We start from the raw sequence: 17,660 nt of genomic DNA, 5'->3' as shown, positions 1-17,660 counted from the left end.
GAGTTTGAATTTAAGATCACAGTCATTTTGAACCCTCTCATCCTCCAACTCGCCCCTACCTCCCAATACACACACACAAATAAGGAAAAGTAGAGTGACTAGATTAGGAAGTAGCAAAACATAACTTAGAATTCTAGACTTTTAGAGCAGGAAGAAGTCTTAGAGATTACCTAATAATGTAATATCCTCCCATGTCATTCCTGACCGATTAGCCTTACGTGATGCCATGTGAAAAGGGGTCCAGAGTTTAGGAAAAATTCCTTACTAGACGCCCACTTCTGGGTTACCCAGAGGCAAACCGTGCATATGATTAGGGCACAGCAACAAAGGGTATCCAATAAAAAACAGTCTCAATCTTTAATATAAAATGTTAAAACAAATAACTCTTAGAATTCAAAAGGAGGAGGGCAGGCCACATTAATCTTTCAGGAAGTAAAACATTTGAAATCTTTGGCTTTCTAGAAGGTCACAGCCATTAGCATATTAATAGCTTTGAAAAGAACTGCAATTAAGAAAGCCTTTCACTTAGGTTAAAGCTGTGTTTCCCAACACTACTTCTGGCCGCCCCTCCCAACTTCAGGGAATGATGGTTAGTGCCAGAGATCTAATTTACACTCTTTGGAGAACAACCTAATCTCTCACTTTAAGAGGACAAGGAAACTCCAAAGGGTTGAGTGACAACTAGTCAGTGGCAAAGATGGTTTGGCTCAGTGGATAAGCGTCGGCCTGTGGACTGAAAGGTCCCAGGTTCGATTCCGGTAAAGGGCATGTACCTTGGTTGCGGGCACATCCCCAGTAGGAGATGTGCAGGAGGCGGCTGATCGATGTTTCTCTCTCATCGATGTTTCTAACTCTCTATCTCTCTCCCTTCCTCTCTGTAAAAAATCAATAAAATATATTTTAAAAAAAAAAAAAAAAGCAAAGATGGCATTTGAATCAAGGGCTCTGGATTTTGCATATTAGAATCTAATGCTCCTGAAAAGTTGCCTATGTAAGTTCTACTTGTTTTTAAGATTTCCTATATAGCACAAAGAAAAGCAAGTAACTTGGGCAGGACCTGGAATTTCCAAAATAAACCACAGGTATCATTTTTTGCCTTCTGGGATTAGAATTCAGAGTTAATCTCTTTTAACAATGGAAAAAACAAAAAAAGCATGAATTCAAATGTGAATACCTGTTTTTTCAGCTTGGAAAGTAGAATTTGAAATATTAAAATATCTGCTGACATAGATCCCAAATATAACCTCTTTGTTCGTACGCATATCATTTATATTTCTCAAACTTTTAACCTGCTGGCCTTTTGCCTTGATGTCTCTAATTTACTTTATAATAACTTTAGTATAGACATTATGATGTTAAACATGTGTGATGGGTTAAACTACTTTTCAGGGGCGCTCTACCCTAATCAGAATTTCACACCCCACAGGAGGTCAGCCACCCTTTAATAAGAAAGGCCCAGGTTTGTACAAGCACTTTAAACTATCCATATCTCAATTAACATAATGATTGTTAGAAATGGGTTGCCTGATGAAAGTTAAGGGCATGGCAATTAGTGTAATGATGATGGAAATAAGCTGCCCTTTGTGAAATTTGGAGTAAAGATATAACGTGGGTTGTCAAAAATATTTCAGAAATACTCGTCACTCTTACAAGAACAGAAAAGATACAGTTTTACAGAGAAATTTGTAGCCCATAACTTTAGGGGTTTTGTTTGTGATTTGATCTCGAAACAAGACTTTTAGAGAGATTTTGGTGGCCTTTTTAAGGATAATGTAGAATCTAAACTGTTGTGTGCCTTCTTTCTAACGAATGCTTCCTTAACAAATGCCTCTGTGGGTGCTCTTGCATCTCTGAACATTTCCCTGGTGATGGTAATATAATGGAAAGGACCCAGGTGTTTGCATGACCCAAATGCTTAGCTCATTTCCCAGTGTCTTCCTTGAATGGTTCTGAAGAACCTCATGTCTTACCATGACACAGGTCAGCTTCCCTGGGCTGCAAATGGATAGCGTCACATTAAATTTCTTCCTTTTAGGAAACTTCAGAAGTGATTGTCATTCACTTATTTATCAGACTTAGGATACTCCTCTTTGTTTCCATTCAATATTTTATTGTTTTGTTGCTATTGCAAGTCAAAAGCTCTTAGCACTTTGTAGCTGTTAGGCCTGATCAAATAATTGCATCAACATCCCCTTCCCTAGGGACTGACCTTCAGACCACATTCCCTTTCCATTGTCCATCCTCTCTGGGCCTTTCTAGAATCCAAACTCACCCAGAGAATTCTCCACCTACAGTCCTTTAAAATCTCTGACTCCCTGTCCCTGGCTGCTGGTGCCATTTTGAGGCTCAGCCCATTTGGTTTTCCAGATGACTGACTGAATTCCTAATTCTTCACCCCTTTCAGCCTCGTGTGTTCCTCCTCTGGCGACCCGAGTTTGCTATTCTGAGAGTAGTAGGCAGCAGCAGCTCGACCTGCACTTACCTCGGAATCCGATTCCGGTTACAGGATCTCTGGCCTCGAGATTACACTTCCCTCCCTCCCTCAAAGGACCTCCTGAACCAGCCAAGGTGGATGCAGGATTGGGGACCTCTCTTTCCTACTGCTGACTCAACACCGGCTCATTTCATCTCTGGTAAGTGACAGCTGGATCACCCTTCCAGATTTCTGATTTGACACCTAAGACAAAAGACCTAGCACTAGGCCCCAAATCCTCTCCGGCCTCAGCCCTGGGACCAGGTCCCACAGTCTTCCTCATTACAGGGGACACCCACCACGTGGATCAGGCTGCCTCCCTCTCTCTGGAGCCTGACTAGAAGGTAGCAACCCCCTCCCTTTGCTGCTTACCTCCTCTTCCTAATTTTCACCATGGGAATTCTTTTTTGTCTCTGCCCCCACCCCACCCCCCCCGTAAAAAAACACACTGGGATGTCTCCTCAGGAATCTTAACTTGCTCAGCCTTTCCACAGAGGTCTGGCCAAGCGCCTTGTCCACAATCTACCAGTAAATGACTTATACTGGCCTGAGGATGGAACGTAAGATTTTAACATTCTCTGGGACTTCATTTCTGTCACCACAATGGGAAATGGTCAGAGATTCCCTACAGCCAGGCCGCCTTTACTCTCTGTAATCGTCCTTCTCTCAGTCAAACTTGCTCTACTTATCAAATCCTACTTCTCCACTCAAAGCCCCCTTCTGCCAACCCTGGGCCTTTACACCCTGAGGCTTCTGATCCGTCCTTCCCCGACCTGTCAGGTCCCTCAGACCCTCTCTTCAACCTTTCCAGTCACTCGATTCTCTCTTCCCCACTGGGTATCTCGAACCCATCTTCTATGCCTCTCCTCTACCTGCTCTACCTGGACCCCCCCCCCCCCACACACACACACATCTATGAACACCTCTTCCTCCACCCTCTCGACCCCCTTACCTCTGAGAGGTGGCTGAGGGTATTGTGTGGGTACACATCCCATTTTCCATGTCTGACCTCACACAGATTGGGAGGCATCTTGGGTCTTTTTCCACTGACCTGACCTGGCATCTATGTCATCCTCTCTCACCCCAGAGGAGAAGGAGCATGTCTGGCTAGCAGCTCAGGACCATGCCGATGCCCTCCAGAGACAGCACATGGCAGCCAACCCAGTTGGCACCTACGTGGTCCCTTGAACTGACCTGAGATGGGACTAGCAAGTTAATTTTCCAGGGCGCCGGCTCTATAGCCATATGATCATCTGTCTCATTGCCAGACTCAAAAAAGCTGCCAACTATGACAAACTTAATGAAATCACTCAAAATCCTGACAAACACCCACCTCTCTTCCTCTCCCGCCTCATGGAGGCCTTACAGAAATTTACCACCTTACCCCACAGCTTCCCAGAGAGAACCCTTCCTTCTAAACACCCATTTTATACCCCCATCAGCCCCCGACATATGCCAAAAACTTTGAAGTCCTTTTGAGGGATCTGTCGACCTGTGTCTATTTTTCATTAACCTGGCCTTGAAGATCTTTAATAAAAGAGACGAGGAGAGCCAAACCCAAAGGTGAGATCAGGCTGAGGCCCAGGAGGAGGCCATTCTCATGAACCCCAGATGAAACGCCTGTCCTCCAGCCAACGTAAGTTAGGGGCAAAGCCTCCTCTGGGCCCATGCTTCAAAGGCAACAAGGAAGAACACTGGGCCGAGTCCTGCTCAAACACGAGGCCCCCGCCCAAGGTGTGAAAGGGAAGGCCACTAGAAATCAACTGGAGTCTAGCCCCCCCCAAGTCGGACCTCAGCCAGTCCAGCAAGGCCACCCTCTGGGACTGGCCACTGAAGAAGCTGCCCAGGCCCTGACAAGGCCCCACAGACTTATGTCACCAAAACAGAGCCTCAAGCAACAATTGTGGTGGCAGGTAAGTGTTCTCCTTTTGAAATGACACTGGGGCCACTTATTCTGCCCTCCTCAGTCTCTATTACTGGGATTGATGGATTAGTCTCACAGCCATTAGCCACCTCACATCGACACTGCGTCTTAATAGACACACACCCCTTTCCCAAAGAACAACTTCCTTTACAGCAAAACTGCAAACTTGTTTAACGTCCTGCTACTATCAGAAGCAGAAGTCATTATCCCCAAACCTTTGCATGTTATCTCTAAGGAAAAATGTGTCAGTTTTAAATGCAAGCAGCTGGAGGCCTGGGAACTGTAGTCCTAATAGAGGCTGTGGGCCTGCTCCCCATCTCCCCCTCTTCTCCAGCCTCATGTGCCTAATTGGTAATTTAAAAGCTTTGGAGCATTTCTGAGTTAAATGATAAACTTAGATGTTTAAGTTCACATGATTTTAGCTTTTTTTTTTTTAAGAAAATCTATAAAGTAGATTTTGAACTGTTAATGTAATGTCATATGCTTTGTTGAAGGTACGTTTCTTGAAAGTGAGAGTGTTCATAAATGTCAATCTAAGAAATGCTGGTGGGTTACTTTTTGATTATCATTGGAAAATTAATGTTTCTAAGAGTTAAGAATTCTAATTAAATTGGCAAGAAATTGTATGGTTTCAGCATTTTGAGGGAAAAAGAAAGTGAGGTGAAGTTATAAAAAGGTTTCTAAGGAGAAATGTTAAAAGGACAAGCAGAATAGGGAAACTGAGATAGTTAAACAGCAGTTTGCAGCCATCTAGTAAATCCTATCTTCCCTAAACCGAGGACACTTAAGAGTAAATGGTTTGCATTTTTCCTGCCCAACCAGAGGGTAAGTAGCTTAAACCACCCTATTCAGGGAGACAGCAGAAGTGTAGTTAGTGCCATTTGCCGACCACACCCAAGGACAATGAAGCTAAGAGAATAAACCTCATTTTGGTATATTATACTACAACCCTCCAAAACAATGTCTCTTTTCTTCCATCAGACCATTTGTCATAATTCTTATTGTTCTAACTTTTGCCTCAATAATACTAAAATTTATCCACCAGGTTACAAGCCCTGTTTGTACTCAGGAAATAACCACCCCTAGACATCATCACAACCTCCTTTTGTGCCCAGGTCCCTCTGACCGCCAGGTACAGAAACTCACCCGGGCAGAAAGCTCTGGGTGCCTAGCAAGGGGGAAAACAAGAACCTGGACCTGCGGGTAACCTAGCCTCCCCTTTCCTACCACTAGTCAGGCAGTTTAGCCCCCTGCTCTTTTCCTCCCTAAAGATAACATCTAGGTCTCCGTTGTATTTCAGCTCCAGGCCCAGAAAAGCAGCAAAACCGGACAAGTGACACTGTGGCAGCCTCAGGACCAGTTTTTACCTCCAAAGTCACTCAATAGGACCACTTTCAAGCCTCCACCAACCAGTCTCTTGGGGAAGTCATGCTGGTGCAACCCCTCCCTCCAACCTTGAGAAATCTGTACAGTGTCCCAGCGACTCCGAAGTCCATCCCTCTATGATCTCGCGTCCCCCTCAGCAGTAAGTAACTATGGAAGACATGGCCTTCATCCCTATTCCATAAAACACAAAGGCTAGACTATGTTAGGTCTCATCAAACAATTGAATCAATGCCCCCTGCCCTGGGAGACCTTTAGGCCACTTCACAAGGAATAGTCCCTTTCAGTTAGACCACATCCCACTTGCTAAGACCATTATCCTTCCCCTCCAGTCCGGATACTTCTCCGCCTAGAGTCCTTTAAAATCCGACTTCCCATCCCTGGGTGCTGGCACCATTTTGAGGTTCAGCCCATCTGGTTTTCCAGATGACCTAATAAATTCATAATAATTTACCCTTTTCGGTCTCATGCATTCCTCCTTTGGTGACCCTCACAGCAGCACTGTTTAAGAGGAAACTGAGAATATAAACAGGACCTGTGGAAATTTTTTCTCCAGGCTTAAAGAAAGGTCCACAAGGCAATGCAAGTGGTTTTCCCATGTCACGCATTTGGAATGTTCCAGGTGCTTTCATCTCTGTCATGTTGCAGCAGTGAGCACTCCCTGTGGAACATTCTTCTTACCTCCTTGAGGACAAGGGATGGAGACTTCTAGTCTTGACATTTATTATCTGTGGAGTGCTCTGTAAGAATTCATGGCTCAAGGCACATAATCATGGTGCCACTAGTTTTATGAGGTCAGATTTAGACTTCCTCAAATATTTCAAGGAATAAGCTTCTGTGAATGGACTCATTATAATTCAGTCCCTCATCTTTCTCCACAAACATCCCTCCCCCCATTTTTTTCTCATCTGCCTCTCTTAGTGGCATCAATAACTCCACAGTATTGCTTGAGCTTTTAAAGTCCCGTTCCCTTTTTTTCTTACTTCATTCTACCTTCCAACTCTCCACCATTATTACACTTGCCACCATCCTACTTCAGAACTCTGTTCCCTTTTGTCTGAACCATTGCAGTAATAGGACTGTCTGTTTCCACTGCCTCCAAATCCATTGTACTTCACCTGGAAGGACATGCAAAGAAAATTCTGTTTGAGCACCTCAGTATCGCACCTGATATGAGAATCTGGGTCCCATCTGCCTTTTTACACTATTCTGCATCTGGTTCTCAAAGAAATGCTGAGTTTTCCCACTCCGTACCTTGAGCCTTCCTTGAAGACACAGTTTCATTCACCACAACCAAGAAAAATTAAGTGCATTCTTCTATGACTTTCTATTGCATTTTTAAAAAGAGCCCTGTTCATTTTGTTCCTTGCAGTCTATTTTTCTTGTCTATGTGCAGGTCTAAATCCCATACTAGACTGAGGGCACAGGTCTTGTCTCTTAGCATACTACCGGGCATACGATGCTACCAGTGAAACAGGGTGTGGAGGTGGATGGGGAGAGACTCACCAGAATCCATGAGAGGCAGAGCACTTGCCTCTCCATCACATCAGACAATGAAAAGGTGGGAGGACCCTGAGACAGAGCATCTCATTGTGGGCTGACAAGTAGGGGCAGCAAACTCTGATTTAATCAGATAGGGAATGGAGAAGGGGTTCTGGACAATTGCAAGAGGGGGAACGCTGCATCCTGAAATCCATCCTAAAATGCACATCCCTCTCTACTCAGGGTGCATTGGTAACAGAGGCACTGAAATATAAACAAAATCCTGTCATTTCTTCTCCAAAGGTTTTCTAACTCACTTAGCATGAAACCAAGAATAATTACTCGACACAAAGGCTAGATATAAAAATTCAACTGTATCACCTACAATTCCCCCCGGTGGCCCAATCTACAACACTTCAGCATCAGGTCCCCACTCCGGATCTTTGAATTTGTTGGTTCTGTCTAGAATGCTTTTTCTCCAAAGCTCTCCAAGATTGGCCTCTAATTATCTTACAGACTAGGTCTATATGAGAGACCGTCCCTGATACAAATCTTAGGTATCTACACAGTCACTTTCTACCACAAGAATCTTTTTAAGCAGTCTGCTTTGAAATTCTGTTTCTTTTTTTATTGTTTGCTGATTGACCCATTGATTCTGAGTCTACTCGTAGTAGAAAATTAACTCCAAAAGTTGGGGAGCATCTGCTTTGTTCATTGGTTTTTCACTAGCTTCTACAATACTCCCTGTCATGCAGTAAGCAATAATTATTGTTTGGATAAATTGGAAAATGGAGACCAAACTGCAGGCTCACTAATTAGTTTCATGTACAGTTTGGAAAAACTCAATATTAGAGTTTTTCCAAACTATGTATGACAGATTTTTTAAAAAAATGGCTTTAATGTTCCTTTCTGAATTCAAGCCTTTTGGTAGTGAACCAAGGGCTTGGTCATGCTTTGGCCAAAGGGGCAGCAGCAAATAAGTCACAATCAGAATTGAAAAAATGCTGGTCATGCCTGACTGATTTGGCTCAGTGGTTGAGCATCGACTTGTGAACCAGGAGGTCACCGTTCCATTCCCAGTCAGGGCATATGCCTGCATTGAGGGCTCGATCCCCAATAGGGGGCGTGTAGGAGGCAGCCAAGCAGCTGTTCCCAGATGTTCAGTCAACTATCCACCTGAGACTCAAATCGCCAACCCACATAATTATGAACTAAATAAATGCGTGTCCCTAAGTTTGAGATGGTCTGTATTGCAGCAAAAGCTAACAGGTGCAACATGAGAGAGTAAAGCCCAGATAGTTGATCTTGAGGGAAAGAGCTTAGTACAGCTCGAACTTACTTAGACTGTTGGTAGGAATATGCAGATGCATGTTCGTTGGATGTGTCCACCGCTATCTGTTGCTGCTGACCACTGGTGTCCTGGGATGAAGGTGCCACTGTCTGGGGAGAGGTATCAGCAACAACACCCTGAGGAGGCAAATAAGAACACAAAGTCTTATTGGCTTCCGCAAAGGGCCCTCTTCCAGATGGACTTGAGAAAACCCCTCTTGTCTTTGGCTGGAGGAAAATTGCACTCAGTTACGAAGCCACAATAAGTACTCAAAGGAAAACCACGGAGCATATGTGGCTAAGAGCTGAGACATTCACCTCCATGAGCTCCCAAGGATCCTTGCCATCACATCCTTGGAGCAGTCAAATGGTCAGAAATCATTTTGCTCATACTTACAACTCTTCAACCAGACCTGTATGCAGCCACACTGAATGGTAATTTATTAAAAAACTCATGAAGGATTTCTACAAAAAATTGTATACTCAAGCATTTTATTGGGATAGTGCACTGTACCATGTCTGTATGGTCTGGCAAAGCAATGGACTCTGACCTGCATAAGCATCTACATTAAAGTTTGGAATTCTTTTAAAAGAATACGGTTAAGGAGGTTTCCCTTCAGAAACTTGATTTGTTTTTGTTTTCCACAATAAGAACTGGAATTCATTTAAAGGTTTCAGATAAAGAGTCAAACAAACATCAAAATTTTGATTTGCTCTTTTCCTCACCTTTTCATTCTCTTGATCCTCACAGATGCCCACAAGAATGAATTTCTGAAGTCAGTCTCTTTAGGGACACATATTGGTTCCCAGAGAGGCATAGGCAGTTTTATTAGGTAATTATTAGGCCTAAAAGGCATCTCTCTGAATATATTCTCATAGTTTCACTTATAACCTTGAACACCTGCAGCAATATTGAGTTTCAGATGTTCTTGGACAGCTCTCTGCCACAAAAGATCCTTGAGGTCCTCAGAATCTGAAAATTCTCCCGTTATTAATCTTTTTCTTCCTAATACTATTTGGTATTGTGTGTGTGTTTTCCTGAACCTCCCACCAGTATTTAGTTGTATGGATATTGGTGAATTTTCAGTGAGTGTTTTTACATAGAAAATGAATTAATGCTTTTCCTTATAAACATAAACTAAAAGCAATATATCATAGTGTACCTCTATTTTTATTAATGAAAGACTTCTTTTTTTAAGTCCTAGATTTAACTATAATTATATTGTTTTCAATATGCCACACTATTGAATGTGTCTCATTATTTTGTAGTCATCAAAATGCTCAAATTCCGTAGATAACCATATGTCTTTGGTGTTGAGATAGAGAAATGCAAATATGTAGCAGAGATTTATGTTTAAATGTTCAGGTTCATAATTTTCTCATGTCCTAGATACTTTTTGACTGCTAACTATAGCAAGGAAAATGTGTTTTAATCACACAGTCTTAAAATTTTGAAAGTCCTATTAAAACCTGTTTAATATTAACTGACACATTCTTTGGGGCCTTACAAGTCTGGGTCTCTGTGAGTTCCTAAATTACATGAAGTGTCCTCTTAAACTTCTGAGTAGCAGCAAACATTTGTCACACACAAAATGTATAAATGGATTGAAGAAGATGTGGTGTACTTATGTATACAATGGAATATTACTCAGCTGTTAAAAATGAAATATTGCCACCTGCGACAACATGGATGGATCATGAGGGTACCACACAAAGTGAAAGAAATCGGACAAAAAAGGACATAAACCATATGATTTCACTCATATGTGGGATATCAAACAAAAATAAACTCATAGATACAGACAACTGATGGATAGTTACCTGAGGGGAGGGTGGGGGGGATGGAGGAAGGGCAAATGGGTCAAATATTTGGTGACAGATGGAAATCAGACTTTTGGTGGTGAGCACCACGTAGTATATACAGATGCTGAATGATAGTGTTGCACCCCTGAAACTTACATAATGTTACCTCCATTTTTTTAAATGCCAATTCTGATTCAGGAGGTCCAGGTGGTGCGTGAGAGTTTGCAGGTTTAAACAAGCTCCCCAGTGATGTCTGTAATGCTGGTCCAGGGACTTCTCTGAGTCACAAGGCACGAGGGTTGCAATATTCCCCCTCCCTACTTATGGGTATTGTGGTTAACATCTGATGGGATAGAGATTTAGTCTCTAATCTTTTCTCTAAATATGAAAATGACACTTCCCTCATACTTTGATAGCAAATTAACTTATTTTATGTGCAAAGGAAAACCTAGGCATAGCCAGGTATGGGCACATATTTTCATGTACTGAGCTTGCAATTTCAAATGTCAAAGAAGCACAAAAATCTCACATCAGGATTCCTTGGGCTGTGGGGACCACGGCATATGTGGCTGAGATGTATCTCTGTGACCCTCTTTCCATAAGACAGAGACAGACTTACTTCAATAGAAACAGCTGTCGGAGGCACAGGCGTGTACTGGGGAATGTAGGTCCCTTGCATAGGAGCAGCAGCAGTCATATACTAGAGGGAAGCAAAGAAAAATGCAGGTGAACTTGGGATTGCAACCAAAGAGGAAAGTAGACATCACATATGTGGCCCATGGCCAGTGCATGATTAGAGTTACACTCTATTTTGACCAAAAATGAGGCAGTTCCTATCAGCACAGAATTACCTCTCCTTACTGATTTAGTTATTGATGGCAGCCCACCTCCACAGTACCACCCCCATTCCCTCACTCTGTCTTTGTAAACAGTCTATACCAGATCTCAAATTATTTCACTTTCATATCTAAAACAAACTCCATGAGGGCAGGGATGATGTTCTTTATTTTCTCCATTTTCTTGCTGGCATCTATCACATAGTAGGCTCTCAACAAATTATTTGTTGAATGAATGAATCAGATTGTTAATAATAATTTCTTGTCTAAATAAAAATACAGGAATAATGCAAGAAATACTTATGTAGCAACATTGAAAATTGGCAATTGTCATTTTATTTTCACATAACTATTTTATATCTCTATCTCTATATCTATATCTATATCTAATCTATATCTATATATATTTATGTATATAAATTGCAGATAATGTTACAGTCTCCTTTGTTCCCTCCCCATCCCATTCTCTTGTCACTTTCAGGATTTCCTTTTCAACTCCTTGAATTCTCCAAATTTTCTTCGTCCAAATAAACAATGAAACATTCAAACAATTTTTTTTTCACTAAGTTGTAGTATTCAGTAACATATGTATTGGGGATAACATGTATTTTTGCAATGAAGATAGGGAGCCCCAGAAAAATTACAGTGTCATCTAACAGAAAGTACGACCTGTATTCCTATTTCTAATACACATCTCCCTTGCAAATTCAAAGTTCTACTCTTCAACAATGGAATTTTCTATAGAATAAACTTTATTTCTGAGTTCCTAAACTTGATGGGCATCACAAAACTTTAGAATGAGAATCCTCTAATGAAAATAAGATTTCTCAATTCATGCAGGTTAGAGAAATTATGTTTATGAAAAATCACAAGCCTGTGAATATTTATTCTTCTCAATTTGTTGAGTTCAAAAATTAAGGCCATGCATAAATATGCAAAACCTAAATTAGTATGCTTTACGTATCTTGGTACTTTCAGTACCCAAGAGGCAAAGTGATTCTGAATCAAGGGAATATATGAATGGAGACTAGCTCATCGGTTGTTGTTTAATATTTATGGAGAATTACAGCAGCAAAGCAATTCTGGCGTAAATGCATCTTCGTTGTAAAATAAGCACTGTCCTACTGTATCTATTGGTTAAAAAATAGAGACAGCTTTAATGAAACAACTCCGAATCAAACAAACTGACTGTTGTCTGTATTCTTGTTGCTACTAATAACGGCTAAGTGCAATTCACATATGTACGTATTAAACAGCCTTGTCACTTGGACCAAGAGCGATTGTTTGAAAGGCCTGGTGATATTACTCATTTAGCTTTTTAGTTCAATATTATCCGAGCTTTCTGTGCCCTGTCCTCTGTGATAGCATTCATCACTCGTCTATTAAAATTGTCCAGACTATTACCTCCTGGAAGGGTTGGGCCAAATGTCACTTGTCTCTGCATCTTCTAACACACCGAAAACCTGATTCTTGATAAGTTATTGTTCAAGGCTGAATAAAAGGATACGAGTAGAAAACCTTCCACTTCCAATTACAAATCTTGCATGCCTCTTAGCCATTGATCATTCTGAGCTTTTTATATTAATGTCACCAACCCTATCAGGTTTATATAACATTTTAAGAAATACTTTCTCCAACTCATTGTCCTTGTATCCTTAAGCAGATAATAAGTATTCAGGTATTTGATTGCTGTCCTTTTTTAAAATAAGTATAGAACTCTGGAGTCACATTTCAGCAAATACTTCACATCTAGAACCCTGTGGCAGGTGTTTTCATTAGCAACAAAACTGCTTTAGAGAATACATCGGGGAATAATTATAGTCCCCTGACTATTTCAGACAGGTGGTTTGACTGTGTTATATAGGTTTTAAATATCCTTTGATTCAGTTTTCCCTACAATGTATTTTTTATAGAATGCTAGGCTCAAGTGAGAAAAAAGCTCTATGTTCCAATGCACTTCAGTAATGCTGTGCACTATATTCTTTTCTTTGATACTGACATGTAATAAAACACTTTTGAGAAATAATTATTTTACAAAAGCCTAGTTAAAGTTGATTAAGCCAGCATTTCTAAAACTTTTTTTGTAGCGCCTAATAATTTTTAGAACTAGTGCTCTAAAAAACATACTTTGTAAAATGTTTCTTTAATTTAATCTCAAAAATCCTAGATTTATAGCAAGTAGAAATATATATATATATATATATATATATATATATATATATATATATATATATATATATATCAACTATGAATTTATCTAATTTATCTAAGCACAGAGTTGATACTGTTGTGGTTCATGTTCTGCCCTTAGCTCATGATTTTCTAAGAGTTAAAATATACTAGTAAAAGGACAGTCCACTATGGAGCTGGTTATTTTCTTTAAAAAAAAAAAGTTTGTTTTTTTAAATTGATTTCAGATAAAGGGAGGGAGAGGGAGAGAGAGAGACATAAACATCAATGATGAGAGAGAGAATCATAGATTGGCTGCCTCCTGCATGTACCTCCACGGGGAATCGAACCGTGACCTCTTGGTTCAGGGGTCAATGCGAAACCACTGTGCCACACCAGCTGGGCCAAGTTAGTTATTTTCTATTCCAGGGTTGGCCTAATAAGTGTATCCTTTGCGTAAGATGATGCCATCACTGGCACCCATCTGCAGGACAGGACTTTGATCTGTCTCTGCTCCACTGTCTGCATCTCTAAGGAGGTGGTTCTGTAAACTAGATTTAGGAACATGATCTGAGGCTATAGAAAGCAATCTTCACTAGCTCACAGGAGAATCCACCCCATTTCTTTAGACCTCTCATGCCAAACTAGAGTTCCTAGGCTGTGTAATGGAAAGCATATTCTGTAATTCTTAGCTAAGCTTCTTCAAATGATTCTGAGTTATTCCAAACCTCATCTGTGTTTTATTCAGTAAAACAGAATCAGCAAATCTTCACACCTCCCATGACATTCAGTGAAGCGGGAACATGACCTAACTGAACTGCTTAAGGTGTAAGTTCATACTCGTCTTCTGTTTAGAACAACGCTGTATGCTAGGCAGGATGGTTCACCCATATTACACACTGAGAAACAGAGACCTACATATAATGGGAATAAACGCCAGTTCTTCTGACCTGTGATTTAGCACTTTTCAATCCACTACATTATCTTTGAAGTTAAGTAAATAAGGTCTTAAGAGGCTCCTTTTGATCATCACTATGTACTATAGATACTGTTTTTTCTTAACTAATGGAGTGTAATAACTAGTTCTGGATAAAAAATAGAATAATATGCCTATGATTAACATTTTTATTGTTTAATTTCCAGACATTTTTAAATTTTACTTTATACTCAGAGCACCTGATTTTCTTCTAGGAGGGCTACCATATATGTTTAAGTGTTACTTAACTTGCTTTTATGCTACTATTCTAAAGAGAACCAGTAGAGATTTTATAGTATAAACTAGAGGCTCAGTGCAAGAAATTCGTGCACTTGGGGTGGGGGTTCTCTCAGCCCAAATTGCGAGAGGGCACAGGCCAGGCTGAGGGACCCCACCTGTGCACAATTGGGGCCGAGGAGTGACCACAGGAGGGCTCCAGGGCATGTCCAGCCCTTCTTGCTCAGTCCTGATCAGCTAGACCCCAGCAGCAAGCTAACCTATCGGTTGGAGCATCTGCCCCCTGATGGTCAGGGCATGTCATAGTGACTGGTAAACTGGTCGATTGTCTGCTCCCTGGTGGTCAATGCACATTGTAGCAATTGGTCAACCGGTCTCCCACTGGTGGTCAGTGCATCTCATAGCGAGTGGTTGAGCAGCCTTAGCATATCATTAGCATATTATGCTTTGATTGGTTGAATGGACAACTGGACACTTAGCATATTAGGCTTTTATTATATAGAATTAGAGGCCCCTTGCATGAAATTCATGTATGGGGGGTGGTGCCTCAGCCAGGCCTGTACCCTCTCAAAATCTGGGACTGCTGGCTCCTAACTGCCTGCCTGCCTGATCACCCCTAACCACTCTGCCTGCCTGCCCCATGCACCTAACCACTTGCCTGCCTGCCTCATTGCCCCTAACTGCTCGCCTGCCTACCTGATTGTCCCTAACTGCCTCTGCCTCAGCCCCTGCCACGGGGGCTTCATCCAGAAGGACATCTAGAATGACGTCCGGAAGATTGTTCTGCTGTCTGGTCTAATTAGCATATTTTACTTTTATTATTTTAGATGAGGTCAGTTCAGTTCAATATGCTGTGTGTGTATATGTATGTGTGTGTGTGTGTGTGTGTGTGTGTGTGTGTGTGTTAATGGGAAAAAACCAATAACCCTACTTTTGGGTTGCTTTTTCCCCCCCTTTGGTCATGAGTAACTAAGACAGGGCTTGAGAACATTGTTTGAAAATTAGGAACAGACACTTATTTCACACAGGTCGATGCTATGGAGTTTTATACCCTGTAAAACTATTATCTCTAGATAAACTTGTACAACAAACTCTTCTGTAGTAGACATATATTTCCTAGAGTAAAGCCTCAAGAAGTGGCAGCCTTATAAATTTAGGAGCAACTGCTTACAGGACATGGTTATAGCTATATGTAAGATCAATTCTCAGCTTTACATAATTGGTGACAAATAACCCTGCATTTTCTTTGCAAGCACAGAGCTTGATTTCCTTAAGAGATAAAGTGCAGACAGACCTAATAATCCAGGATGCACAAAAAATTGCTTAGATCTGGGTGCTTCAAAGATGGCTTTCATTTTATCTGGCTCGCAAGTGACATAGGACCAAGAGGAGGACCTGTGACATAAAAAAAAAAAATCTGTCCCTTTCACTTGATGAATCCCTTTGGATTACTTATTAAAACTGTAACAAGAATGGATGTGCATCTTTGAAACTAATTTCTTTTATGGGTATTTCTCAAAAGCTAGAAAAAATCTGCCATAATTCTTTCATAAGTGAAAATTATTTTGTATTTATAATTACTGACCAATGAGTAGGGTCTATATTCATATGAAAATTAATTTTTCTTGATATGACTGATGGGAACATTAAAATGAAGTATAGATAAAAGGAACAAGTTCATACAATATTTCCCTGTAGTGTGCAGCACGTTTGGCATGATTTGACAAATTGTATTTTTTGGTAAACAGTTTGATGATTTTTACATATTCTGAAAGCCACAGATTTTCACATCAATGTGGGAGACCTGGATAGCCGCTTTCAAACCCACAGAATAAATTCCAGACTCCATCACTTGCTCCAAGAAGTCTAGACACTGCATCACCAAGATATTTACACAAAGAGAAGGAAAAAAATGGTGAAACTGGAGAGGAGTTGTGTTTTTGCCTGTTTAAGTTACAACAAACTGTTTCTGTTACTGGGGAACCATTGATGATTTCCAAGAAAACAAAGAAAGAAAACTTAAATTTTCAGTTTTGGATTTACTTTCTTTCCCCCCACCAAAACAAATAAAAAATGTTTGAGATGTTTCTTGTGAGGAAACATATTTTGATTATTTGTAAAGCAAAGGAGTGGCAGGAAAGTCCCCCACATTTCAATTTTTGGAATTTCCTAAAATACTTGATCAAACTTGCTCATTTGGAATCATCATTACACTGTTTAGATTGTAAATTAGTGCTTTAGTCCTTGCTATAAAATTCATAAATCCGCTTAACGAATTTCAGCAAGGAAAGCTTTCCAGGCTCTATCAAACCCAGAAAGTCAATGCGAACGATACAGGAAAGTCATAAATGCACCTCAGAAAGGAAGCTGAGAGGATAAAGCAGCAATTGTGGTTGATGATGCTAACAGCGTGCAGAGTGAATTACCTTTAAGGTCTTCTACTTTCTTCTAATAAAGGAAAGTTGAGGATGTAGGCAACAACCTGAGTTATGATTCATCAGGGTTGGGTGAGGGGCTGAGGGAGAGGCACCGTGTTCCTTGGGTAGAGGTATCCTGCAGTTTGGATGGCGTATTTTTTGAATTTGTAGAATTGTATAGTCTTAATTGGGAAGCAAGACTTGACTTAGAGATTGAAAATTTCTATCATTTTGCAGGTTTGCTTAGGGTTAAGTAGTATAGCTGCCAGAGTAGAATTCTTAAAATGCCACTCAATGAACTACTAATGAGAGACTATCCACAGAGAGGAGGCTATGTAAGGCTGGATTCCTACCTGGACCTGTACTGCTCAGTTCCTCCTATATCCTTTCTACGTCTGTCAATGAAATGATGGAAAAGGAAGTGGGATCTCCATCCAGAATAGTAATAGTGTAGGCTTTCATAATGTTTCATGTTAGTATTAATTTATAAAGTAGGCTACTTACTCTCGAAGATGCCAGTATGGAAATAACGAAGTAGACTGTTGTAATAGCAGTAACTATCCCTGAAGAGTAGGTGGAAGTGAATGCAGATAGTAGCATATACCTCACACACTAGAAGTAAAAACACTCG

General features: G+C 40.8%; 1 protein-coding gene across 12 annotated transcripts in view; it reads right to left on the bottom strand.

Annotated features, from left to right (window-relative positions):
• RBMS3 (RNA binding motif single stranded interacting protein 3) overlaps positions 1–17,660 on the bottom strand; it is a 621,282-nt gene that overhangs the window by 12,081 nt on the left and 591,541 nt on the right. For 6 of the 12 annotated variants that reach the window (XM_059664136.1, XM_059664139.1, XM_059664127.1 and 3 more), the window contains 2 exons: positions 11,014–11,094; positions 8,602–8,729 (listed from right to left, as the gene is read on the bottom strand). In XM_059664136.1, the coding sequence (XP_059520119.1) occupies positions 8,602–8,729; positions 11,014–11,094 (209 nt within the window). Of the gene's footprint in view, positions 1–8,597; positions 8,730–11,013; positions 11,095–17,660 lie in introns of those variants that run through there. The other 6 variants (XM_059664128.1, XM_059664135.1, XM_059664138.1 and 3 more) reach the window with 1 other exon arrangement.

This window comes from Myotis daubentonii, chromosome 14 (assembly GCF_963259705.1).
Source record: "Myotis daubentonii chromosome 14, mMyoDau2.1, whole genome shotgun sequence".
Taxonomy (NCBI): domain Eukaryota; kingdom Metazoa; phylum Chordata; class Mammalia; order Chiroptera; family Vespertilionidae; genus Myotis; species Myotis daubentonii.
The sequence above is the reverse complement of the archived record's forward strand: the minus strand, read 5'-3'. Positions and strand labels throughout refer to the sequence as shown.